The sequence below is a fragment of the Mus caroli genome, unplaced genomic scaffold, assembly GCF_978045245.1.
Source record: "Mus caroli unplaced genomic scaffold, Mus_caroli_1 scaffold_2, whole genome shotgun sequence".
Classification (NCBI taxonomy): Eukaryota; Metazoa; Chordata; class Mammalia; order Rodentia; family Muridae; genus Mus; species Mus caroli.
The window spans coordinates 60,790,463-60,816,847 of NW_028227257.1; the positions used below are offsets into that span (position 1 = coordinate 60,790,463).

Here is a 26,385-nt window from a genome sequence, read left to right on the forward strand (position 1 = left end):
GATCCCCTGCTCTGGTCTGTCCAGATCCCCTGCTCTGGTCTATCCTTATCCCCTGTCCTCTGCTCTGTCCTCATCCTGTGGTGGTGTCTGTTGTAGGTGGCCACAAACAGCCGAGTTTACTTGTTTGATATTTTCCTTCTGGGAAGTCGTGCTTTCAATAATGGACTTCAGATGATCTTAGAAGACAAGAGAATCTTAAAGGTGAGTGTAGATGCTGACTCCTGTGGTAATGAGGTCAGTGGCCAGGGTCTAATAACTCTTTCCCCTCTTCTGACCCCCTAGGTTATCCATGATTGTCGCTGGCTCTCTGACTGCCTGTCTCATCAGTATGGAATCATGCTGAACAATGTCTTTGATACACAGGTATGACGCGAATGCAGGAGTAAGAGCAGCACACATGGTTCCTGTGCCAGGTCGGGTGGCACATGTCTTTCTTCCTAGGAGAGAAGCAGAGGTGGGGGATCTCTGTGAGTTCAAGGCTAACTCGGTCTACACAGAGACCTCTACATCATCCAGTGCTATAGAGGGAGACACTAAAAACAAGAAAAATGAGCCTATTTGTCCTGGTGCCCATTCCTGCCCGTTTCCCACGTGAATTATGTGTATAACTTGTGAGAACATTTGGTGAGCTATAAAAATTGTATGGAAAAGTTAGAACCATTAAGGAGAAAGCCATTTCTTTTTGCTCTAAAATTTTAAGAGTAAGAAGGGAGGTGGGTGCGCCATGATATTCAGAAACTTAAAAACCTGACTTAATATGAAATGAATAAGCACATCCTTTCTTTAACATGTGTTTACCTCATGTGTAGGTTGCTGAAGCTGTTATGCTCCTCCTTAAAAAAAAACAAAAAACCCTACTGTGGGGCTAGCAAGATGGCATAGTGGTAAGGAGCACTCACTACTCTCATGGAGGAGCTAAGCTTCGTTCCGAGCACACACGCATCCATCAGTACCTCCAGCTCCAGGGACTGACGCCCCTCTCTGACCTCTGCAGGCACCAGGCATACATGTGTACACATACATACATTCAGGCAAACACACCTGGAAAACAAAGTAAATAAATTATTTCTTTTTTTGTTGTTATTTCTGGTTTTTTGAGACAGGGTTTCTCTGTGTAGCCCTGGCTATTCTGGAACTCACTCTGTAGACCAGGCTGGCCTCGAACTCAGAAATCTGCCTGCCTCTGCCTTCCAAGTGCTGGGATTAAAGGTGTGTGCCACCATCGTCCGGCCAATAAATTATTTCTTAAAAATGAAAAAAAAACTATATGGCTCAGAATAATATCTTGATGAGATTGGATTTGATTCTTTAAGGGACCTTAAAGAAATGAAAAATGGTGTGGACACTGTGCCCCTTCTTAGAATTGGGAACAAAACACCCATGGAAGGAGTTACAAAGTTTGGAGCTGTGATGAAAGGATGGACCATGTAGAGACTGCCATATCCAGGGATCCATCCCATAATCAGCTTCCAAACGCTGACACCATTGCATACACTAGCAAGATTTTGCTGAAAGGACCCAGATATAGCTGTCTCTTGTGAGCCTATGCCGGGGCCTAACAAACACAGAAGTGGATGCTCACAGTCAGCTATTGGATGGATCACAGGGCTCCCAATGGAGGAGCTAGAGAAAGTACCCAAGGAGCTAAAGGGATCTGCAACCCTATAGGTGAAACAACATTATGAACTAACCAGTACCCCGGAGCTCTTGACTCTAGCTGCATATGTATCAAAAGATGGCCTAGTCGGCCATCACTGGAAAGAGAGGCCCATTGGACACGCAAACTTTATATGCCCCAGTACAGGGGAATGCCAGGGCCAAAAAAATGGGAATGGGTGGGTAGGGGAGTGGGTGGGGAGGGTATGGGGGACTTTTGGGATAGCATTGGAAATGTAATTGAGGAAAATACGTAATAAAAAAAATATTAAAAATTTTTAAAAAAAGAAATGAAAAATACCTAGCCCTGCCCATAAACCTCCTCTGGTTTCAAATTTGACTGTGAGATGCTAAAGCCACTGGTCACAGTGGTGCCTCTCCTCTCCCTCCTCCCACTGGTCACAGTGGTGCTCTTTCCTTCCTGTTCTTCCTTCTTCCCTTCCCTCATTTCCTTGGGTTTTTCTCCTTTGGAGATTGATTATTATTTTTGATCAATTCCTAAAATTTCAATGTTCTGTTTAAATATGTGGCTCATTTTTATTCTTCTACTTACAAAGTTTGTACTATTTCTTATGTTTGCAGTTCCTTTGGGCCTTCTTTTAGAATCTTTGAATGCACAGTATTGACACCGCTTTTGTGCCATGCTTACTCCCCGGACTTCATTGTTCCCCGGAAGCCATCAGCATAAATATTTTTTCCTTTCTATGGAATAAACTCAGAGCCTTGCACATCAGACAGGCATTGCTGCTATAACTGATCTCAAATTGAATATGTCTGCCTTGATTTTCTCTCCTATAGTTCTTCTAAGCTCTCCTATAAGTGAGAAGGCTGACATCACTTTTTCTGAGTCAGAGTTGAGGTTTCAGCAAGAATTTGTTTAGAGCAGGCGTGGTGGCGCACGCCTTTAATCCCAGCACTCGGGAGGCAGAGGCAGGTGGATTTCTGAGTTCGAGGCCAGCCTGGTCTACAAAGTGAGTTCCAGGACAGCCAGGGCTACACAGAGAAACCCTGTCTCGAAAAACCAAAAAAACAAACCAAAAAACAAAAGAACAAAATGAAAGGAAGGGAGGAAGGAAATAAATCTTTTTTTTTTTTTTCTGTACAAAGAGAAAATGTCACACCACAGACTGGCGCAAAACTGAGGATGACTTTGAAGCCCTGATCCTCCCGCCTACACCTTCCAAATACTAGGATCACTGCAAGCTCTACCATGCCCAACATAGACGCAGATACACTGGAGTCATTATTTAGCCTGTAGCATCCAGTTAAATGTTGAGTTCGGGTTTTCTTAAGTCTTTCTATCTGTGCCATGTGGGGTGCAGGTGCAGGCACAGAGGCACCAAGTATACACATGGAGGTCAGGAGCAGCCCTGAGTAAGGCTGGCTCTCTCCTTCTCTCCAGTCTTCTGCTGTTCACTGCATGCACCAGCCTGGCTGGCCTGTGAGCCTCCTGTCTCTGCCCTAGGAGTCCAGGGATTACAGCGCTGCCACGTCTTGCTTTATGTGGACTCTGGAGCTCTGATTCAGATCCTCATGAGTGACTGGAATGTGGTTTACTCACTGAGCCACTCCCCAGCCCAGTATTGCAATTATCAGTGTTATTCATGGGGGCTGGAGCACTGACTGCTCTTCCAAAGGTCGTAAGTTCAAATCCCAGCAACCACACGGTGGCTCACTACCATCTGTAATGAGATCTGGTGCCCTCTTCTGCTGTGTCTGAAAACAGCTACAGTGTACTTACATATAATAATAAATAAATCTTCAAAAAGAATCAGTTTTGTTCATGTTCCTTACCCAAATGTGCCAGAGTGGCTGTAAGTAGCAAACAGCCCTCCATGGGCAGCTCTGCTGCTGCCTCTCCCACCTGCTGCTTCCTTGCTGAGTTCATTAAACTTGCCTTTCTATTCAGAAGAGAATACCAAGTTCTTTCTTTGTTTTCCCATGCTCCAAAGGTACCAAAGCAAAATAACTGTAAGGCAGCCAAACAAGAAAAGAAACTAGATAATACAGAGTTAGGGTATCACTTAACTTTTTTATTATTTTCTTGTCAAGATATGTTGATTGACCTACTTTAAATTTACCTATAGCATGGGATAATGGTATTTAAAGATCTCTCTCTCTCCCTCTCTCTCTCTCTCTCACACACACACACACACACCATGTAGTCCAGGCTGACCTCAAATTCCCCATGTCTTAGATAATGATCCATGATCGTCTTGCCTCTGCCTACAGGCTTGCACCAGAAAACCTAACTTTGGCCAGGGTGGAGCCCAGGGCCTGGGGCATGCTAGGTAGCATGGTACCAGCATAGCTATAGCTCAGCCCTTACAGATGAGTTCTCTCCGAGTACCTCTGATGTGAGATCCTTATCTGTGTATTACCTAATCCTCTTTTGTTGTTGTGTGATTGTTTTCTGTTTCATACCTCAGGTAGCCGACGTCCTTCAGTTTTCTATGGAAACGGGTGGCTTTCTTCCAAACTGTATCAGTACTTTGCAGGAGAGTTTAATCAGACACCTTAAAGTTGCTCCCAAATACCTTTTCTTTTTAGAAGAGAAACAGAAATGTATTCAGGTAAGTATTGAAAGGTGTGTCACTAAATTTCAGGTGTGTTCTGCACAGAACTGTTAGTCTGTTGGATAGAGAAGTGATGAGCTTTGCTGGTCTTAGATGTACCGGCGAGGAGCAGTCTTTGGTTTCAAGTGGAGGGAAGCCAGGGTCCAGGTTTGCTGGTTATAAATTTAAAAGTACTCAATTAAGACATTGGAACCAAAATCACCTTAGCTGCTTTTCCCAAAGCAATATCAATCTCCCTTAGAGGGTAATATCCTTACACGCAGACCTGGGTTGTGACTGCATTTCAGTTTGCTCCAGCATTTTTCCTTCAGTGCTGCTGTGAAGTGTTGCTATGGCAAGCAAGTGCTCTATGGCTGAGCTATTGCCCTAGCCCTCCCTCCAACTTTGTGGGGTTTTATGGCACTGGCAAGGAAGCCTAGAATCCTAGACACAATGGGCAAGCTCTATGACTGGCTTGCTCCCTCCACCTGGAATAAGAAACCCTGATACACCAGCCTCTCTCCCAGCCCTGCTGTTCTCTGACTCAGACACTGCATGTTGGGTGGGGGTGGGGCACGGCACTGCTCAGAAGGCCACAGATATGTGAAAATAGAAAGCAATGGAAGAAAATAACAGTGTTTTGAGTTAAGCAACTGTAAACAGTCATTTTCCATAATTTTTTTCTTTTTTGTTGTGTTTTAAAGACAAGATTTCAGGATTTCTTTATGTAGCCTTGGCTGTCCTGGAACTCACTCTGTAGGCTAGGCTGGTTTCAAACTCAGATTTGCCGCTGTCTCCTGAGTGCTGAGATTAAAGGCACATACCACCTCCTCCGCCCAGTTAAATTTTACTTAGTATTAATTAAAAATTGTTTTGCTGTCTTTAGGAAAATCCAGAAATATGGTTGACAAGACCTCTTCCACCCTCTTTATTGAAAATCTTGGCCCTGGAAACAACCTACCTGCTTCCACTTCGATTGGTGCTCCTGGATGAGGTGATGTCAGACTTAACCACACTGGTGGATGGGTACCTGAACACCTACCGGGAGGGTTCTGCAGACCGGCTTGCAGGCACAGAGGTGGGTGCTGCTTTCTGTGGGTGCATTCGCTGCCTCGTCCTCACCTTGAACACGGTGATACTCACCATTTCCGGGAGCTCGCTCACGTGGTTGTCTGTTTGCAGTACTAGAGCTCAAGCACAGGACTCACACATTCTCAGCACTCTCTGCCAATAGACGACACGCACAGACCTTTCTAGATTTTTGTTTTAAGCAAAGGTCTGATGGAGTTGTCTAGGATGACCTTGATGTCTGTCCTCCCTCCTTCCTGAGCAGCTGGGATTACAGTCTTGTGATACCAGATTTGACTGTGATACCCACTCTTCACAACAAATAAAGCAGCTGTTGTGGGACAGCCTTATGGTGAATCATTTTTCCTCCCAGCACAGACTGATATATCCCAAGTGTTCCTCAAACTTGCTGTCTAACTGAAGGTGACCTTGAGTTCCTGATCCTTCTGCCCTCACATGCCCAGTGCTGGGCTGCAGGCACGTGCCACCATGCCCTGTTGCTGTAATGGCACATATCTAACTCAGGGCTTCATTCATGCTAGGCAAGTATAATGCCAACTGAGCTACAATCTATATCACTTTACCTTTTAAAAAATATTTGGCGGGGCAGTGGTGGTGCATGCCTTTAATCCCAGCACTTGGGGGGCAGAGGCAGGCAGATTTCTGAGTTCGAGGCCAGCCTGGTCTACAGCGTGAGTTCCAGGACAGCCAGGGCTATATAGAGAAACCCTGCCTCGAAAAATATGTGTGTGTGTGTGTGTGTGTGTGTGTGTGTGTATGTATATATATGTGTGTGTGTGTGTGTGTGTGTGTGTATATGTATGTATGTATATATTTGTGTGTGTTTATGTATGTGTGTGTGTACCATGTGTGTGGTATGGATGAAGGCCAGTAGAAGACACCAGATCCCCAGAAATTGAAGTTATGGATGGTTGTGAGCCATCATGAGCATGCTGGGAACCAAACCCTGGGGCCTCCTGAAGAGCAGCCAGTGCTCTTAACCAATGGGCCTTTCTCAAGCTCCTTGTTTTGTTTTTGAGACAAAGCCTTATAGACCTGAGATTGACCCTGAACTTGCTATACATCTACAGATAATCTAAACTCATGAACCTCCTGCCTCCACCTCTCAACAGCATGTACTACTATGCTGAGCTTAATACTGGATGTGTGTGTGTGTGTGTGTGTGTGTGTCCAGAGCAGCTGTGTATCTGCCTGAGTACCCGTGTGTGGAGTACTAGTCTGTGCTTGAGGTCATGGTGGGCAGACATCAACATATATTTTCTTTCACTGCTCTCCACTTTACTTTTTAAAAAGTGACTTACAATTCTGTACTTCCTTATTCATTCATTCATTTGTTTTGCATGCACGTGTGGGTTTTCATGGGTTGGTTTTCTCCTTCCACACTGTGGGTCCTGAGACGATCAGGCTTGGTAGCAAGCACATTTATCCACTGTGCTAGCTCATCAGCCCTCCTCAGATTATTTTTTTGAATTGGGTTCTCTCACTAACCCTGAAATTCACCCATTCAGCTAGACGGTCTGGCCAGCGAGCCCCCAGGATCTGCCTCCAGCACACATCTGGCTTCTCTGTGGACGCTGGAGATCCAGGTCTTCATACACTCATAACAAGCTCTTTAACCACGGAGCCATCTTCCCAGCCGATGGCACATTCTTTACTTCAATATTTCTGTAATGAGGAAAGAAAGGTTCATTAAGGTTCAGTAAAGTAATGCTATACACATATAGCCCTTAGAGGTGCCAATACGAGACAATCTTCAAGACAGATTTTTATATTAAAAATAATAAGATAGTAGAGCTTGGGATGTGCCTGCCTAATTGGAAGAGTTCTCACCTAGTATGTATAAAGTCCTGGGTTTGACCCCTACAACCACATAAACTAGGCATGGGGGTTCACACATGTAACCCCTGCACACAGGAAGATCATCTGGTACTACATGGTGGATTCTATGTCAGCCTGAGCTACATGAGTCCCTGTTTTAAAACAGCAAAAAAATCTTCCCCCAAATACATGAATATACTAAAGCAGCGCACACCTGCATTTCTTTAGTCCTTAGGAAGCTGAGGCCAGGGCATGGTGAGTTCCAGATAAGCATGGGCTACATAGTAAGTTCAATATCACTGTGGGCTCCATGATGTCATCCTTCCCCCTAAAAAAAGATACTGAAAAAATAAAATATAGGCCGGGCGGTGGTGGTGCACGCCTTTAATCCCAGCACTTGGAGGCAGAGGCAGGCAGATTTCTGAGTTCAAGGCCAGCCTGGTCTACAGAGTGAGTTCCAGGACAGCCAGGGCTACACAGAGAAACCCTGTCTCGAAAAACCAAAAAATAAAATATAGAAATTCCTAGCCAGGCGTGGTGGCGCACACCTTTAATCCCAGCACTTGGGAGGCAGAGGCAGGCGAATTTCTGAGTTCCAGGCCAGCCTGGTCCACAGAGTGAATTCTAGGACAGCCAGGGCTACATAGAGAAACCCTGTCTAGTAGTAGACTTCTTGCCTGTCTAGTGGTAGACTACTTGTCTGCTTTGTACAGAGCCTAAGTTGGGTCCCAGTCACCACACATAAAATCATTTAGTACAATCATTTACTAAGGTGCGCGCGCCTGCGCGCACACACACAGACACACACACCAGCGCTCACATGTACGTGGGCTGTACCTGGATATTACTTTTCAGCATTTCAGAGGGTGTCCCGTCTAAGCCAAATGAAGCCAGACTGGGAAAGTCACATTTCCTATATTTACACACATACACATGTAAAAATTTAATTTCCTTAAATACTTAAATTAGTCAAAAACAGTACAATCAAAAAATTTAAATAGTAATATATAGAAAACACTAGAGGGCACTACAGGAGCACATTTGAATAAATTCATTTGCCTATCCTTCTGAGGGATTTTAGGGACCATGCTTTGTAAACCTGAGTTTTTTGCTTCCCTAGCCTGCGTGTATGGAGCTGCCAGCAGAGCTTCTTCAACTCCAGGACTTCCAGAAACAGCGCAGAGAGCGAGCTGCGAAGGAGTACAGAGTGAATGCACGGGGCCTCCTCATAAGGACACCACTGAACCCAAAGGAGCCGAAGGCTTGCACAGCAGGGAAAGAGGAGCGAGTCCAGGGTTTCTTATTTTGTAAGACGGATGGTGGAGACCAAGTTCCACGCTTTTTATGTCCCGAATCTCATAAGGATGAGAAGTTTTTGGATAAAGAATCTAAACAAACCACAGCAAAGTCTCAGATTGTGCCTCCCGGGAAGGAAGGCGAAGCCCATGAGGACTCTGAGAACAAACCGGGGTGTTGGGAGTCAGCGGGGTCAGAAGACCTGAGAGCCCAGAAAGCCCACGCCCTGCCTGCCACGTGGGCATCTCAGTCCCAGTTTTCTTTGAAAGAGGAGATAGAGCAGTTGCTGGTGGTGGGAAATAAGGGAGCTTTAACAAGCCCAAGTGAAGGCGCTTTGGTGTCGCCTTCTCTCCTTCAGGAAACCTGGGAGGCACCAAGTGACACCTTCCGTCTTCCTGAAAAAGCTGAGGTCTCTACACTTCCTCCCTGTCCAGCCCTGGAGAAAACAGACTCATGGATAAGTCCATCTTTAAATCTGTTTTAGGCCAACAGAGACCCTGTGAGTTTCTCATGGGGTAGGTTGCTTAGGTCTCAGCCACAGGCTTCTGGGAACATGGTGGCCTTAGGCTTAGTGCTGAAGCCTGCTGTCTGCATTAGGAGGGGCCTAAGAAGAGCAGTAATGTCAAACGTGCCATTCCATCAATGTATGAGGAAATCGTCTCTGTAGCTGACCCATACATCTTATCTTTAGCTCAGGCTCAGTGTCTGGAAGAATCTGGTTCAGGGATGCTGTAGGGCCGCTCTTGTGGGTGGCAGAGAGCTGGGGCAGCTGCACAGACCCCCAGTTAAGTCTGTAACATCACCAGAAAAGAAAAGGTGTAGGGTTTTCTCTGTTTGGTTTTGTTTTACCCTTAGATTGGCGTAGATCTAAACACCTCTTACTTCCCTACAGGTTAGAAATGTATTCTGTCAACGTCACAAGTACTGCTCTTCCTTAAGTGAACTGTGAACTGTGAACTTGTGTGTATTGTATCAGGGGCTGGAACAGGTGATGTCACCGTGGAGGGTATTTGCGCAACTTTCTTTATATTGCATTAATCTTAAGAGAGCAGTGTGCTAACTTCTCTGTTGTTATTTCCTTCTAGTAAATGTAAAATTTGAGTTCGTTGGACTTACCTAGAGGTGTCACACTTTCTAAGAGAGAGAGAAAAAAGCAACCTGAAATGAGGGCATTTGTGGGGTGCTCACAAATCAGGAAGCCTGCTTTGGCATCAGATCATCTCTTTCTCTCTCTCTCTCTCTTATTTTTTTTGTTTTTGTTTTTGTTTTTCGAGACAAGGTTTCTTTGTGTAGCCCTGGCTGTTCTAGAACTCACTCTGTAGAAATCCGCCTGCCTCTGCCTCCCAAGTGCTGGGATTAAAGGCGTGTGCCACCATGCCCGGCTCTTTTTCTCTTTTTTGAGTGAGTATAAAGATTTTAGGGTAATATCTGAACTTCTTTTTTTTTTTAAAGAACTATTTACTTATTTTATGTATATGAATACACTGTAGCTGTCTTCAGACACACCAGAAGGGGGTGTTAGATCTCATTACAGATGGTTGTAAGCCACCATATGGCAATTGGGATTTGAACTAATGACCTCTGGAAGAGCAGTCAGTGCTCTTAACCACTGAGCCATTTCTCCAGCCCATATCTGAACTTGTAGGTCTAGAGTCTTGTTTAGAAATCTGCATTCTGCCAGGCAGTGGTGGCACATGACTTTAATCCCAGCACTTGGGAGGCAGAGGCAGGTGGATTTCTGAGTTCCAGGCCAGCCTGGTCTACAGAGTTCCAGGACAACCAGGGCTACACAGAGAAACCGTCTTGAAAAACCAGGAAAAAAAAAAAGAAAGAAAGAAAAGAAAAAAAAGAAATCTGTATTCTACCTAGATACAGTGATGCACATCTCTAAGGTCAGCACTCAGGAGGTTAGACAGAGATGGATGGGCATTTGAGGCCAACTTAGGCCTCAATCTCCAGTTACAGGACTATCGTTACAACTTGGGAATGCAGGGACAGTCCAGAATTAGCATTGGACAACCAATTGTTTTATGATTGTCTCAGATTTTCAGAACCAAAGCAGGACATGGTGACCATCCCTGTAATCCCAGCACACTCATGAGAGGGCAAAGCAGGAGAATCCAAAACTCAAGGCCGTTCTCAGCTGTGTACTGTGTCCCACCTGGGCACAGGAGACCTATTTCAAAAATCAAACTAAATGAACTACTCTTTTTGTTTTCTTTAAAGATGTATTTATTTATTATATATGTCTACATTGTAGCTGTCCTCAGATACTCCAGAAGAGGGCATCAGATTTCGTTAAGGATGGTTGTGAGCCACCATGTGGTTGCTGGGATTTGAACTCAGGACCTTTGGAAGAGCAGTTGGTGCTCTTAACCACTGAGCCATCTCACTAGCCCTAAATGAACTACTCTTAAATGAAAAGTGACTTTATTTATTTTTTTAAAGATTTATTTATATATATGAGTACACTGTAGCTGTACAAATCGTGAGTCATCATGTGGTTGCTAGGACCTCTGAACTCAGGACCTCTGCTCACTCCAGCCCAAAGATTTCTTTATTGCTATATGTAAGTACACTGTACCTGTCTTCAGACACCCAAGAAGAGGGCATCAGATCTCATTACAGATGGTTGTGAGCCACCATGTGGGTGCTGGGATTTGAACTCAGGACCTTCGGAAGAGCAGTTGGTGCTCTTAACTGCTGAGCCATCTCTCCAGCCCTTGAGAGGGGATTTTAAAATGAAAGTTTTCAAATTTTTTATTTTCTGTGTGTGAGTGTTCTGCCTGCATGTATTATCTGTACACCATGTGCTCTCAGGAACCATAGGAAGACCAGGCAGTAGTGGCACACAACTTTGATCTAGGGCTTGGGAGGCAAGACAGATCTCTAAGTTTAAGGCCAGGCAGGTGTACAGAGTGAGTTTCAGGACAGCCAGGGCTACAGAGGGAAAAAGGAAGCAGAGGTGGATATTGGACCACCAACCCTAAACAAGACATTTCTACCATTTCCTCTGAGGCTCAGGGAACATGGGAGAAGAGGAGGTAGAAGAATGAGCCAGAGACAGAAGGTCTACAAATACCTTTTTCTGGATAAGACAGAGCCATTGCATCACAAATTCACAACAGCTGCAAATGACTACACAAGAGAGGGCTGTCACCTAAAGTAAGAAAAAAGATCCACATGCCTTTGAATCCCAGTGGATCTGAGTTTGAGGCTAGCCTGGTCTACAGAGCAAGTTCCAGGACATCCAGGACTACACAGCGAGATCCTGTCTTGAAAAAGAAACCAATATCTGAGTAAGGCTGAGCCTGTCAGTGAAGCCTGGGTGGAGGAGGGCCTCAGACCTACCTCTCCGTGCTGACATATTGAGTGGGCCTGGAACCACTGCTGTTAGTACGCAAGCAATGTCACAAATGACAGTGACCCCACCAGGCTCCGGTGGGTAGTTCCAAACCAGAGGTCATACAGTTGGCCCTGGTTAAACTCAAAAAAGACCAAAAGCTATGAATCTGTTAAAGGAGCTGGTAAGGATGAGAGACGGGGTGTGTGTGTGTGTGTGTGTGTAAATCACAATACCTTAGATACATATATGACATTGTCAAAGAACAGAATCAATAAAGTGATGTATGGATGGCATCCACACAAGCTGCCCAGTAAGGAGACCATCTAATCCATAACTGTTGATCCACCTTTCCTTCCCTTCCCTGCGCTCCCTTCCCGGAGCTTGCTGGCCCTTGGGGTTCTTGCCCTTGCTTTGCTGTTATTACAGAGTTCTTCTTTAAAGTACTTCAGCTTTAGCTGTCGGATGGCTTTCAAGTTGTAAACAGTGATGCACTTGGGGGAATTTGCGAGCTCCAGAATGCAGAAGTAGTCACTGAGGCTCTGTGGAGGCATCAGAGCCCCAGGCTTCGCTCACTGGCCTTTAGTTTACACTGTCATCAGATGATCCCAGCAGCTGTTTACATCTAACAGCTGTCACTGTTGCTCCTAAAGAAAAGGAAGAGGGGGATTCAAAATTAAAATTTTATGGCAACAAAAAGAGAGGATGAAATGGGCTGCAGGTAGGACTCTAGTTACTGCTTAGATGCTGTTCTCTTTGCAGATTTTTTAAAAGATTTATTTATTATTATACATAAGTACACTGTAGCTGTCTTCAGATGCACCAGAAGAGGGCCTTGAATCTCATTGCAGGTGGTTGTGAGCCACCATGTGGTTGCTGGGATTTGAACTCAGGACCTTCGGAAGAACAGTCAGTGCCCTTACCCGCTGAGCCATCTCGCCAGTCCCTCTTTGCAGATTATCTAGTTCTTTATATATGTAGAGTGGTTGTGCATGTATGTCAGTGTACCCCATGCACGTAGTACTTAGGCCAGAGAAGAGCACTGGCTCTCCTATTGCTGGAGTCATAGATGCTTGTAAGCCAACATGTGGATGCTGGAAAGTTCTGGAAGAGTAGCCAATATTCGTAACTGCTAATCCATCTCTCCAGCTGCCACCCATTGTCTTCTTGATGCATTCTGAATAAACATTTTCTATTTTAAAAAATGATTTTATTATTTAATATGTATGAGTGTTTTGTATGTATGTCAATGTACCACATACATGCCTGGTATCCACAAAGCCCGTAAGATGGTATCAGATCCCTTGAAATTGGAGTTGCTGACAGGTGTGAACTGCCATGTGAGTGCTGGGAGGAACTGAACCTGGGTCCTCTGGAAGAGAAGCCAGTGCTCTTCTCTAGCCCCATAAGTATTTTCTTGAAAGAAAGAAAAGGGGTATAAGCTGGCTCATCAGGCAAAGGTGCTTACAACCAAGGCTGACGAACTAAGTTCCCATCAATGACAGATGCAAGTTCCTCCCCCCAAGACAGACGAGAAGCCTTTACGGTCTTATAGGAGACATGAATAAAAATGTTTAAGTAAGATCACTGTGAAAGGTCAAGGCACACCAGTTGGTGCTGATGCTGAGAGAGACAGAAAAGACTTAGCGAGGGGATGATACTTGTACTGGTTCCAACGTGTGTGGACTCGCTTCTTGAGAGGTAAGAGGTGGTGCTCTATGGCAGGAGAATGTCCCTGTCAAGAGGGGTGACAAACACAAGACATGGTGAGAGGCAGGGCAAAAAGGTAGAGAGCATCAATGTGTTGTGTGTGTGTCTGTGTATGTGTATGTGCCCCTAAGCCAAGAACTGACTCAACTAATGTAAGCAAAAAGAGAATTTATTGGAAATATGGGTGGCTCTTAGACATGATGGGAAATTTAGAGAGTTAAACTTGGAAATAGAATAAGGATAATGCAGAGCTGGGGGAGCAGTAACTACTCAGTTGTGGAGTGAGTGCCAATATAAATCTTTCTGTTATTGAATAATCTGACTTGGAATTCCAGATCCTGAGGCAGGGAGGGGAGATGAGAAATGGATCAGTAGTTACACACAGTGACTGGATGACAAACTAGTGCACATTATAAAAAGCCATAGGTCTATACTAAGGTTTTTGCCTTAAAAAAGGATGGTGTGGGGTGCTGGAAAGATGGCTCAGTGGTTAAGAGTAGTGACTGCTTTTCCAGAGGCCCTGACTTCAATTCCCAGCAACCAGATGGTGGTTCACAACCAGATGGAATAGAATCTGACTCCCTCTTCTGGTGTGTCTGAAGAGAGCAACAGTGAACTTATACATAAAATAAATCTTAAACAAACAAACTAAAAAGAATGACGTATGTGTCAGTGCCTGGAATCTCAGCACTTGGGAGGTGGGGGCAGGAGGAATGAAAACACAGAGTCTAGGAGCTGAGGAAATAGAGCAGGGGTCCTGAGAAATTGCTGCTCTTTCAAAGGATACAGGTTCTATTCTCAATGCCCACATGGGGTTCAAAATCACCTGAAGCTCCAATTTCAGGACGTCTGGCATGCTTCTCTGGTGTCTCTGAACACCAGGTATGAATGTGTTACATAGACATACATGCAGGCAAAATCCTCATTCACAGAGAAGACAGGGTCTGAACTACATGGTGTGATCTAGGAAAAACAAAGAAAAACAAAACAAAAAACAACAAGTACCAGGAGCTTAGGCCATGGCTCAGTGGGTAATGTGCTTGCCATGCAGGCGTGACTACCTGAGTTTGAAACCCTAGCAGCCGTGTAAAAAGCTGGATGGACATGGTGCGTCTCTGGGACTCAGTGGTCAGCCAGGCCACACACACACACACACACACACACACACACACACACACATATACTGGAAATTTCAGTCTCAATATGCTGTAGCCCTGGCTGTCCTGAAACTCACAGAGATCTGCCTGTCTCTGCCTCCCAAGTGCTGGGATTAAAAGCATGCGCTACCGCTCAACCCCACCTAACTATTGAAGAGCACATGTAAGAAAGGCACCTGAAGTGCTGCTCACATCTACCAGCCATTTGTCTGTTTGCTCCCTGGAGGAAGGAGAGGTGGATTGCAGTAAGATGAGGAGAACTTACAGTAATGATAGTTTGTTAATAGTTATGTGTGTAATAAAGGAAGTGGTCTTTGGAGTGGTATCCTCGAAATGCAATTAGAGGAAAATGAGACATTGAAGATTGGGAAATCAAATTTGGACAGCTGAAAGCTGTGTATTGAAACATTCCCTCTGATAGGGAAAAAAGGTCCAGTCATGATGAAATGCAAACATGAAAATTGTGTGACTCACTGCTACTGCTAAAAAGACCTCAGATATTAGAATATCATGCCTTAGTCCTGTTTCTCTTATGCTTGGGATTAAATATCCTTTTTATTGTTGTCCTGAAATGTAAAAATGCAGGGCACTGTGGACTTTTTTCTGCTGGGGCGCCCTTTGTAGCACATGTGGAGCTCCAGTTCTGTCCCTAGCACATGTTAAACTGAATAGAGAAGTGCACTCCTGTAGCCCACTCTGGAGCTAGCAGCAGGGAGGCTCAGCAGTTCAAGAGCATCCTCTGCTAGTTGAAGGCCAGCCTAATGTCATTGTCATTTTCCTGGGTTGCTACATGTACTTCAGGTGCTGAACAACCGATAGAAATCGGGGCAGGGCGAGGTGGGAAAATAATACAATACTTGAATTTCAAAAAAAAAATTCTGAAGTTAGGCAAGGTACTGCACTCTGTTGACTCCTGCAGCAAGAGGAGCTTGAGTTTTCAGCAGATTTGTATGACACTGTCTTTAAAATAAATTAAAAAAAAAGCATCAGGGCAGGCATGGTGGTACATGACTTTAAATTCCAACACTCAGGTGGCAGAGATGGGCACATATCTGTGAGTTCCTGGAACACCTAGGACTGGTCTCAAAAAAAAAAAAAAAAAAGAGAAAAGAAAAAGGAAGGAAAAACCAAAAAGAAAAGAAAAGAAAAGAAAAGAAAAGAAAAGAAAAGAGAAAGATAGGAAGGAAGGAAGGAAGGAAGGAAGGAAGGAAGAAAGAAAGAAAGAAAGAAAGAAAGAAAGAAAGAAAGAAAGAAAGAAAGAAAGAGAAAGAAAGAAAGAAAGAAAGAAAGAAAGAAAGAAAGAGAAAGAAAGAAAAAGAAAGAAAGAAAAAGAAAGAAAGAAAGAAAAAGAAAGAAAGAAAGAAAGAAAGAAAAAAAGAAAGAAAGAAAGAAAGAAAAAGAGAAAAAGAGAAAAGGAGAGAAAGAGGCAGGCAAGGCAGGCAGGCAGGCGGCTAGCCTTTGGAAACCACCACAACACAACTATGGTCTTAACATTAAACAAAATAATTAGATACTTAAAAGTCAAAAACTCAAAGCCTTCAAAGAATGGAGAAATTGTGACTTACCAACAGCAGGCTGAACTGTAAATACTAGACTTTGCCAGACTAGTGTGAGTGGTTTTCTGGGGAGTTTTTGGATTAAAAATTCCAGGAACAATAGAAGAAGCAAAGTGTTAGATACACTGTGTTGAGTTATGAGCAACACAGTGTGGCCTGAGGTCCTGTGAAACCTCCACTGGGGACTCCTGTAGTGATTCCAGGTGAGAGTGATGACTGGAAACTCTGGAGGAAGAAGTAGAGGCACAAATGAGCAATGCTGGAGAACAAATCAGAAACCTTCCATTTTATGAAGCAATGTAGACGTTGATACAATGAAAACCTACAGTTTGGAGAGAAAAGAACCTGAAGTGAACATTCAGCTCAAGAAATAAGATTATTTGCCGGGCGTGGTGGCGCACGCCTTTATTCACAGCACTCCGGAGGCAGAGGAAGGCGGATTTCTGAGTTCGAGGTCTACAAAGTGAGTTCCAGGACAGCCAGGGCTGTACAGAGAAACCCTGTCTCGAAACACTCCGCCCCCCAAAAAAGAAAAAGAAATAGAATATTACCAGTACCACAGAATCTCACTTTGCTCCTTTACAACCCCCCTCCCCGGTTAATTTTAAAATATATCCATGCTTGTGTATCTGTGAGGCTATGGAGGGATATGGGTATGTGCAAGTGAGTGCAGTTGCAGGGAGTTGCCATAAGGGGGCATCAGATCACCTAGAGAAGGAGCTACAGGCAACTGAGGGCTGCCTGACTGGGTGCTGGAAATTGTACTCCAATTCTCAGCAAGAGGTACACACTCTTAATTGCTGAGCAGTCCCCAGCCCTCACCTTACTTCCATTGACAATCTCAGCTCCTTCCACACCTCTATCCCAGCGATGGCCATTATCTACAGCTTTATTTCTAGGCCTTTGCTTTTCTAGCTAAAAATGTACCCAGCAAAGTAGTTTTGCCTATTTTTGAAAGTTACACATATAAAATCACATTGTAGCTGGATGGTGGTGGCGCACGCCTTTAATCCCAGCACTCAGGAGGCAGGGGCAGGTGGATCTCTGTGAGTCGAGGCTAGCCTGGTCTATATAGTGAATTCCAGGACAGCCAGGACTACATATGGAAACCTTGTCTCAAAAAAAAGCAACCCCTCCACCCCCAAAAAAAGCCACATTTCTTAGTGCCTGGCTCTTTTATCCAACATTATTTTGATGTATCTTGTGTGTCTAGTTGATTTTCTTTTTTGTATGGTATTATGTGAAGCTTACCTGAAAGGGATATGCTCCAACAAACATGTCATGAGGTGAGTTGACAGTTGTGTAAAGATCAAATTGAGGATTACAAGATGACTGAGCCAGAGCAAAGATGAAAAGAACAACCACTGTGCCACTGTCATCTGACACACTGTTAGCTAGCGCAAAAATGGATTTTGTTCTGATTTAGTTTGGTTTTGGTTTTGATTTATTTTTGTCTGTTTGTTTGTTTGTTTTTGACACAGGATTTCTACATAGCTCTAGCTATCTTTGAACTCACTATGTATTCACCCACTATGTGGCCCCAAATTCACAAATTCGCCCTCCTCTGCCTCTTGAGTGCTGGGATCAACGTGTTCACTGACACATCCCGCCATGCTTTGCTTTCTCGTCTCTCTGTCTCTGTCTCTCTGTCTCTCTGTCTCTCTCCTTCTTTCCTTCTTTCTTTCTCTTTTGAAACAGAGTCTTCTCAGAGGTTTGAATGAGAAGTGTTTGTGTGTGTCAACACCTGTTCTCCGGTCCTTGGTGCTGTCTGGGAGGTCTAAGAACAGCAACCTTGCAACATGTATCACTGGGGTGGCCTTTGAGAGTTCATAGACCCTCTCCATGTCCAGGTTGCTCTTTCTGTTTGCTTTTCCAGTTCCCCTATGCTCTCTCTGCTGGCTGGATCTGCTGCTAGGAGTACCACTTGCTGCCGGGCCACCCTGCCAGGATGGATTCTGAACTTTCCGGAAGGATGAGCCAAAATAAACTCTTTCCTAACTTGTTTTTGGTCCTGGTGCTTTACTATGGCAAGAGAAAAGTGACTCATACAGTGTCCCTGTGTAGGCCTGGTTGACCTGGAACTGCTGTGTATAATACAGTGTCCCTGTGTAGGCCTGGTTGACCTGGAACTGCTGTGTATAATACAGTGTCCCTATGTAGGCCTGGATGACCTGGAACTGCTGTGTATAATACAATGTCCCTACGTAGGCCTGGTTGACCTGGAACTGCTGTGTATAATACAGTGTCCCTATGTAGGCTTGGATGACCTGAAACTGCTGTGTATAATACAGTGTCCCTATATAGGCCTGGTTGACCTGGAACTTGCTGTGTAGACCAGGCTGGACTCAAACTCATGGGCCATTTGCTTCTGCCTAGGTATCCAAAGCTGAAGATTACAGCCATGCACCACAATGCCCAGACTGTTTTCTTGGTTTTGAAATAAGGACTCAAGTATTCCAGGCTGGCCTTGTACTTCTGATCATCTAACCTTTCTTTACCTCTCAAGTGTTGGAATTATAGGCACATACCACCATGCACCACAAAAATTTTTCCATACAGACATAGAATGAGTACCCTTTTTTTAAAAAATTAATTAATTAATTAATTATTTTAGTTTTGAGACAGGGTTTCTCTGTATAGCCCTGGCTGTCCTGGAACTCACTTTGTAGACCAGGCTGGCCTCGAACTCAGAAATCTGCCTGCCTCTGGCTCCCAAGTGCTGGGATCAAAGGTATGCGCCACCACCGCCTGGCATGAGTACCCTTTAAAAATAATAGCAAAAAACTTTTATACTACATGCACGAATCAGTACCATAGTTATTTTTTACTATAGTTATTCTATACTATGCATAGTTTATAAGCCTGCCCACATAGTAGGTTTGCTTACACCGTCAGCATCATGCACACATGAGCACTGCACTGGAGTGTGGTAGTATAACAGCATAAAAGGCTGAGGGTAGAGGGTGACAAGTCTGTCCTTAAAAGAAAACTCTGTCTTAAAAGCAAAGTACTCTTATAGGGTCTAGGACGATGGTTAAAGTGCTTGCTCTGCAAGCATAAAGTCTAGATTATGGACTTGACAGACCCCACACAAATGTCTGATGACCTATCTGTAATTCTGCCATTTTATCAGAATAGAGAGATAGGGGACTCCTGGGGCAAACTGCCTAGCCAGGCCAGTCAAATCAGCAATCTCCGTGTTCAATTGAGAGACCTTGCCTCGGTTAACAAGGTGGAGAGCAATGGGAAAAGACTCCCAACATCATCCTCATGCCTCCACAGGCATGCGCATACGTGCATGCACACCCCACACACAGATACTAAAGTACATATTATTATACCACACATGACTATACCACAGGCCATTCTATTGTGTGTATTAGTCTTGAGACAGTATACAACTTTCAACATTCTGATTTACATAACAAACATTTGTTTCTTAAGGTTGAGAATATAGCTTAGTTAGGACAGCACTTGCCCAGCATGAACAAAGGCCTGAATTCTGTCCCCAGCACTACGTAAAACTGAATATGGCGCTCTACGCCTGCCAGCCCAGCCCCCTGGACCTCCACCGACGCCACCTCCACTCCCTCTGGTTGAAGATGATCTTTCCAGAGCCCCACCCCCACCCCTGGCGGGAGTTGAATCCCGCCTTGACAGCCGCCTTGCTGCAACTTTTATTCCAGCCTGAAGCAGAGCCTCCTGGCCACCTGCCACATGAGCACCAGGCCTTGAGACCAATGGAGTACTCCACCGGATCCCATCCAAACAGGACTTACAGAAATACCGATGGGCCTGAGACAGGGTTCAGTGCCCCTGACACTGATGAACTCAGTTCTGGTCCAGCCTTGACAGAATCTTTGGTTCAGACCCTGGTGAAGAACAGGACCTCTCAGGCTCTGTGAGCCACCTTGGGGAGTCCACCTTGGGGAGTTACCAGGGCACAGGGTCAGTGCAGTTCCCAGGGGACCAGGACCTCCGTTTTACCAGGGTTCCCTTAGCATTACACTCAGTGGTTGGGCAACCATTCCTCAAGTCTGAGGGACACAGCAACTCTGTGGTACATGCAGAGACCAGATTGCAAAACTATGGGGAGCTGGGACCGGGAACCACTGGGACCAAAAGCTCAGGAACAACGCTTCAGGGGTGGGGGTGGGGGGCAGCTCAGTCTTATGGAAAACCCTATAGGGGCTGCAAGAGTCCCACCACGAGGGGGAAGAGGGAGAGGAGTTCCTTATTAACACAGAGACATCAAATGCCCCGAAAGATTCCTTCCCTATCCATCTTTCCATCTAGTTCTATGAACCTTTAATGAATTCTTGTGCCAGAGCAAGGTAATCCTCTGCATTTGGCTACTACAATGCTGTCTGTCGTTTTCACTTGCTGCTAGCTAGCAGGCGAGTCAACCATGTTGGCACCAGTTCTTCCAAAATGGGGCAATAGCCAGAATATTTACTTCCGCTCTGCGTAGGAGCTATAGTAGAAAAATATGGAGAGAAAGACACATTCAGTTGAAGGGTTATTGTTCCATTAGCTCATTGCCTGCACTTGAGCAGGAGAGAACTGTTTTGTTTTGAGATGGCTCTGGAGAGGCTTTGATTTTTAAAAAAATTTGTTGTTTTATTTTCTTGTGTGTATGTGTATGTGTTGTTTTATTTTCTTGTGTGTATGTGTTGTTTTATTTTCTTGTGTGTGTGTGTGTATATATATATATATATATTGTTTTGAATTTTTATTTAGTTTCCTACCCCAACTCCCCCACCGCCCTTGAAAGAGAAGAGTATTGAAAAGGTCTGAGCTCCTCTAAGGCCTTTGCTAGAAGGGTAACAGTGGACTGGCTGCCTCAAAGGTTTCCTTCCTCTCTACCATCTCATATTTTTGCTTCAGTGATCACTCCCTTTACCCCTGTTGAGTATCTTGTACATACCATTTACCAAATAAATCATCCTTACGTTTGCTCAATTGTGACAAAAGTTAAGTCCCTCTTCCTGCACACGCAGCAGGCTGTAGGCAGAGGCGTTCTCTGGCGAGGAGGCAGACTTCACCCAATCCTTGGTTTTTGCTTGTTTACTTGTCCCTGTCTCCCTCTTTTGTTTTTTCTCCTTCCTCCCTTGTGTGTTCACCCCTATTATTCTCTTTGTCTCTTTTTGAGGCATTTGTTTGGAAAAAATACATAGTAGAGATGCCGGGGACCTGGAGTAATATTTTGCCCTTCTCTTTCTTTCTTTTTCGTTTTTGCTTTTTTCTTTCTTTCTTTTTTTTTTTTTTTAATAAAGGAAAGGAAATTCAAACTCCTAAAAAAAAAAAAAAAACAACTCTTCCTCTTCTTCTTCCTCCCCCTCTCCCTCCCCCCTCTCTCTCCCCCTCCCCTCCCCCTCCTCCTTCCCTTCCCCCTCTCCCTCTCTTTCCTTAACTTAAAATTTTTAACTTTATTTTTTGTGTTATGAATGTTTTGCCTACCAATACAATGCATATGCCTAGTACCAAGGAGGCCAGAAGAGGGCACCAGATGCCCTGGAACCAGAGCCACAGAGGGCTGTGTGCTGGGAATTGAATCTGGATCCTTCAGGGAGCAGCAGCCAGTGTTTTCAAACACCAAGCCAACTCTCCAGTCCCCTAAAGCCCCATCTCCAAGACAAAAGAGCCTCCTAAACAAAACCAAACACAGTCTGGCACTGGAATACATCGGTACTTGCCTAATGGGAGCAGGACCCTATGTTTGATTCTTACCACTGCATTTACTCTTGGGTCCTATAGAGTCCAGGTTGACCTCAAATTCGCTGTATGGAGGAGGATGATCTTACACCTGACTCCCCTACTTCTGCCTTGGAACTGCCAGGAAAATAAAAATTCTTGTGCACACTGAGCCTAGTTGGCCTTAGATATTTTTGAAAAATGTTAAGCTCATAAACCCCACAGACCTTTTAAGTGCTGATTGAGCCTCCCGAGATAATCAACATTGAGTAGACCCTGAATTCCTAGTATGAGTTTGGTTTGAATCTCGACTCATTTGGAACTTACTTTAATATCTCTTGACAACATTTTTCCCATAAATGTCTGACACAGCTTTAGTAGGATAACTTCTAGGTACTTTTTATTTTGAAATAATCTTAGATTTACAGAAGAAATAAAAAAGAACAGAAAGTTCCTGGAATCCTTTTCCCTCAGGTCCCCTAGTATGCTACATGGTGATGCATCGTAACCATTATGAAGTTAGTATTGGTAAACAATGATGACCTCAACTATAGAATTTATTTAGATTCCACCTGATTTTCTAATCATTTTTTCAACCCCATTATCCAGCCAATGCTATGCTGAGTTTTGTTTGGTATTGCTTTAAGTAGTATTTGTTAAAAATTTCATTTTCTACCTGTTTATTCCTAGTACATAAGAGCTCGATTGTCTTTAAACACTAATTTTGATTTTTAGTCTTTTAAAAAACATCTACCCATTTTAATAATTATTCATATTTCTACACATGCATATCACTTATGAATAATGATTTTTATTCCTTTTTAATCATAGAACTTTTACCCTGGCATGGCTGCACATGCCTGTAATTATAGCACTGGGAAACCTAAGGCACAAGTATTAAAAGGTGGAGGCCTGGGCTCTGTGGTGTTTCAAAAATCAAACAGAAAACTGTACAACTTCATCCCTTTTTCTTGGGTTTTTGATGACTGAGGCTTCTAGTATTCTACAGAAAAAAACTGGGAAGGGAAAGCCTCCTTGCCTTGTTTGTTATTTCCATAAGGAAAGATTATTTAGGGGGAGGGCGACAGTGATGAAAAGATGCCTCACCATTTAAGAACATTTTGTTTCCTTTTTGTATTGTGGTTTAGGACTAATTTTTACAAATATTTAAACTGAGATTGGATTCCTAAATTGCATCACTTCATCTAATACTGAATTAAATTTGCTAATTATCCTTATGATGGACATTGACACATACTTTTTCTTTGTATCTTTTTATTTTCTTTCCTTCTCCTTCTCCTCCTCCTCCTCCTCCTCTTCCTCCTCCTTCTTCTTCTTCTCCTTCTTCTATTTTTTTTTTTTTTTTTTTTTTGGTTTGTTTGTTTTCTCGAGACAGGGTTTCTCTGGGTAGCCCTGGCTGGCCTGGAACTCACTCTGTAGACCAGGCTGGCCTCAAACTCAGAAATCTGCCTGCCCCCACCTCCCAAATGCTGGGATTAAAGGCGTGCACCACCACTGCCTGTCCTTTTTGTGTTTTCTCAATAAGATTATGATAACTCAGCTGGGCAGCAGTGGCACACGCCTTTAATCCCAGCACTTGGGAGGCAGAGGCAGGTGGATTTCTGAGTTCGAGGCCAGCCTGGTCTACAGAGTTAGGTCCAGGACAGCCAGAGCTATACAGAGAAACCCTGTCTCGAAAAACCAAAAAAAAAAAAAAATTATGTTAACTCTAGCAAGGCATGTCGGTGCCACCTGTAATCCCAGTGCTTTGGAAAATAAAACAGGAGTTTGAAGTCAGCCTCCACTACTTAGCAAGTGTGACTCCAGCATGGTCTACACAAGATGTCTCAATAAAACAAAAACTCTTGCAGAGGAAAAAAGCAAATGAAAGAAGATTATAATAACTTTATAAATTATGCTGTAGACAGAAACTGAGCCAGGATTTGGAGGGTAAAGGATCAAGATTTCAACACAACATGGGTTAGAGAGTAAAACTTGTATGGAAAAAGGTATGCGGGAGGACCCGAGAGATGTGCACTGAGAGCCCGAGTTTGGGATCTTTGCGCTCACATAAAAGTCATGTATGGGGACACATGTCTGACACCTCAGCATTGGAGGGACAGAGAGAGGAGGAACCCAGGGCTCACTGGTCACCCTGGTTAGCCAAAAGGGTGAACTTCAGCTCAGTGAGAGTCTGTCTCAAAAGTAAATCATTACACCTGGCCTGACATGCAACATTTAATGCTATATGAATTCAAAGAAAAGGACTGGAGAGATGGCTCAGCAGGTAAGAGCACTGAGTGCTTGTCCGGAGGTCCTGAGTTCAAATCTCAGCAACCACATGGTGGCTCACAACCATCCATAATGAGATCTGACGCCCTCTCTTCTGGTGTGTCTGAAGACAGCTAAGGTGTACTTAGATATAATAAATATAAATAAATCTTTAAAAAAATTTTCAAAAAAATGAATTCAAAGAAAATTGAATTTTAAAATGTATATATTAATTTTGTTTTTCAAAACTACGATAAATGTACATGAGAGGGAAGGATGCTAATTCTGCTGATTGTCTGCTTGCCTAGGACTCCTGAAGCCTAAACTGAGATTCCTAACTCCACAGAACTCCAGGTGTGGTGGCCACACACAAGTGTAAAGTCGTCCTCAGCCACATAGGAAGTTCAAGGTCAGGGTGAATGTGGTGTTGCACGTTTGGAACCCAAGTACTTTATAGACAGGATATTGAGTTTGAGGTCAATTTGAGCTTCACTTGAGACAAACAAACAGACAGAAGTGGGGCTTGGACCAGAGCCCTGTTTGGGAATCCATAGATCAGACCTGAGGGAGAGGAAGACTATAGTCACAGAGTCCCTCAGCAAGGAACTGGCCAGGAAGCAGAGGAAGAGTCAGTGTTAACAGCATCACAGAGAAATGAACAGGCTCCAGAGGCAGGGAACCCAGACTGAGACCTGTCTAGACTGGCCAATACACACTGTAAGGATAAGCAGGAAGACAGTGTGGTGTGTATTCAGACAGTCAGGGGAGTCACAGGGCCAATGCCAAATATTGTAGCCACGTTAGAGAAAAAGGAATAAAAATGGTATCAGGTGGGGTCCTCGTGAGTATGACATCCTAGAGGCTCAGAACTGTGGGGCACAGAACAAACAGGAAGCATTTCATACCAGAATGTTGCTTTTGCAAAGGAAAGATGCAGAGCCAGATGGCTCAAGTTAGCAAGAGAAAGGGAGTCAGGCGAGAGTCCAGAGTGGGAAAAGAATTTGTACCATCAGTGCTGCAAAAGGAAACCGAAACTGACTTGTCTGGGTTAACAAAGTCACTTCTGGAAATCTTCTTGTGATTAGAAATTACTTAAGAATTTCTCAAAATGCTGCCCAGTGGCAGAATTAAGCATTTCCATTCTATATGTAGTCAAAACTTTTTTTAAAAAAGACTTATTTATTATATGTAAGTACACTGTAGTTGTCTTCAGACACTCCAGAAGAGGGCATCAGATCTCATTATGGATGGTTGTGAGCCACCGTGTGGTTGCTGGGATTTGAACTCAGGACCTTTGAAGAGTAGTCAGCACTCTTACCTGCTGAGCCATCTTTCCAGCCCTGTAATCAAAACTTTAAAAAAAAAAATCTTGAATATATGCCATTAATTTCAATAAAATTTCCAACTTCAAGCCGGGCGTGGTGGCACATGCCTTTAATCCTAGCACTCGGGAGGCAGAGGCAGGCAGATTTCTGAGTTCGAGGCCCACTTATTCTACAAAGTGAGTTCCAGGACAGCCAGGGCTATACAGAGAAACCCTGTCTTGGAAAACCAAACCAAACCAAAAATCCAATTTATTTTTCTTTAATTAATTAATTAATTTCAAGAGAGAGAGAGGGTCTTAATGTGTAGACTTTGGCCTGGAACTTGACGTGTGAGTCAGCCTAGCCTCTGACTCACAGAGATCCACTTGCCTTTTCTTCCTAAGTGCTGAGATTAAAGGTGAAAGCTACCACACCTAGACCTTTTTTTTTTTAATTGTTGTTAAAGAAAATGTCTCACTATGTCTGGTGTGACACACAATTGTCATCCCAGCACTCAGAAAGTAGAGACAGGAGAATCACAAGTTCAAGGCCAGCATGATTCTCTCTGGATTCCCTCAAAGGAAAGTGGCTAAGAGAGATGGCTCTGTGGTTAAGAGCACTTGCTATTTTTGCAGAGAAATTGAGTTTGGTTCTCAGCACCCACATGGCAATCCACAATAGGCTGAAACTTACCCAGCTTTAACTAACATAGAAAGCAAGTACTGACTCCTGAAAGTTGTCCTCTCATCTCCATATGCATGTTATAGCTCATGTAACAACCCGGACACACACACAGACACACCACACAGACACACACAAACACACACACACACACACACGCACACACACTCACACAAAACCCCTAATGGTTTATAATGATCAACTGTAGCTTATAGTATCTTCTTGTTTAAAAAAAAAAAGATTTATTTATTATGT

General features: G+C 43.9%; 1 protein-coding gene and 1 long non-coding RNA gene across 6 annotated transcripts in view; one reads left to right on the top strand and one right to left on the bottom strand.

Annotated features, from left to right (window-relative positions):
* Nucleotides 1-9,525, top strand: part of Exd1 (exonuclease 3'-5' domain containing 1) — a 28,252-nt gene extending 18,727 nt beyond the window's left edge. For all 4 annotated transcript variants that reach the window (XM_021155492.3, XM_085834555.1, XM_085834556.1 and 1 more), the window contains 5 exons: nt 97-201; nt 283-363; nt 4,086-4,229; nt 5,098-5,289; nt 8,239-9,525. In XM_021155492.3, coding sequence (XP_021011151.1) covers nt 97-201; nt 283-363; nt 4,086-4,229; nt 5,098-5,289; nt 8,239-8,898 — 1,182 coding nt within the window. In that variant the 3' untranslated portion in view covers nt 8,899-9,525. The remainder of the gene's footprint in view (nt 1-96; nt 202-282; nt 364-4,085; nt 4,230-5,097; nt 5,290-8,238) is intronic.
* A 1,004-nt stretch (nt 9,526-10,529) lies between these two features.
* Nucleotides 10,530-26,385, bottom strand: part of LOC115029575 (uncharacterized) — a 42,531-nt gene continuing 26,675 nt past the window's right edge. Inside the window, exons 2-3 of one of the 2 annotated variants that reach the window (XR_015046492.1) lie at nt 16,190-16,405; nt 10,530-12,404 (exon numbers count right to left, since the gene is read on the bottom strand). This is a non-coding gene — a long non-coding RNA (uncharacterized LOC115029575). Of the gene's footprint in view, nt 12,405-14,215; nt 14,431-16,189; nt 16,406-26,385 lie in introns of those variants that run through there. The other variant, XR_015046493.1, reaches the window with a different exon arrangement.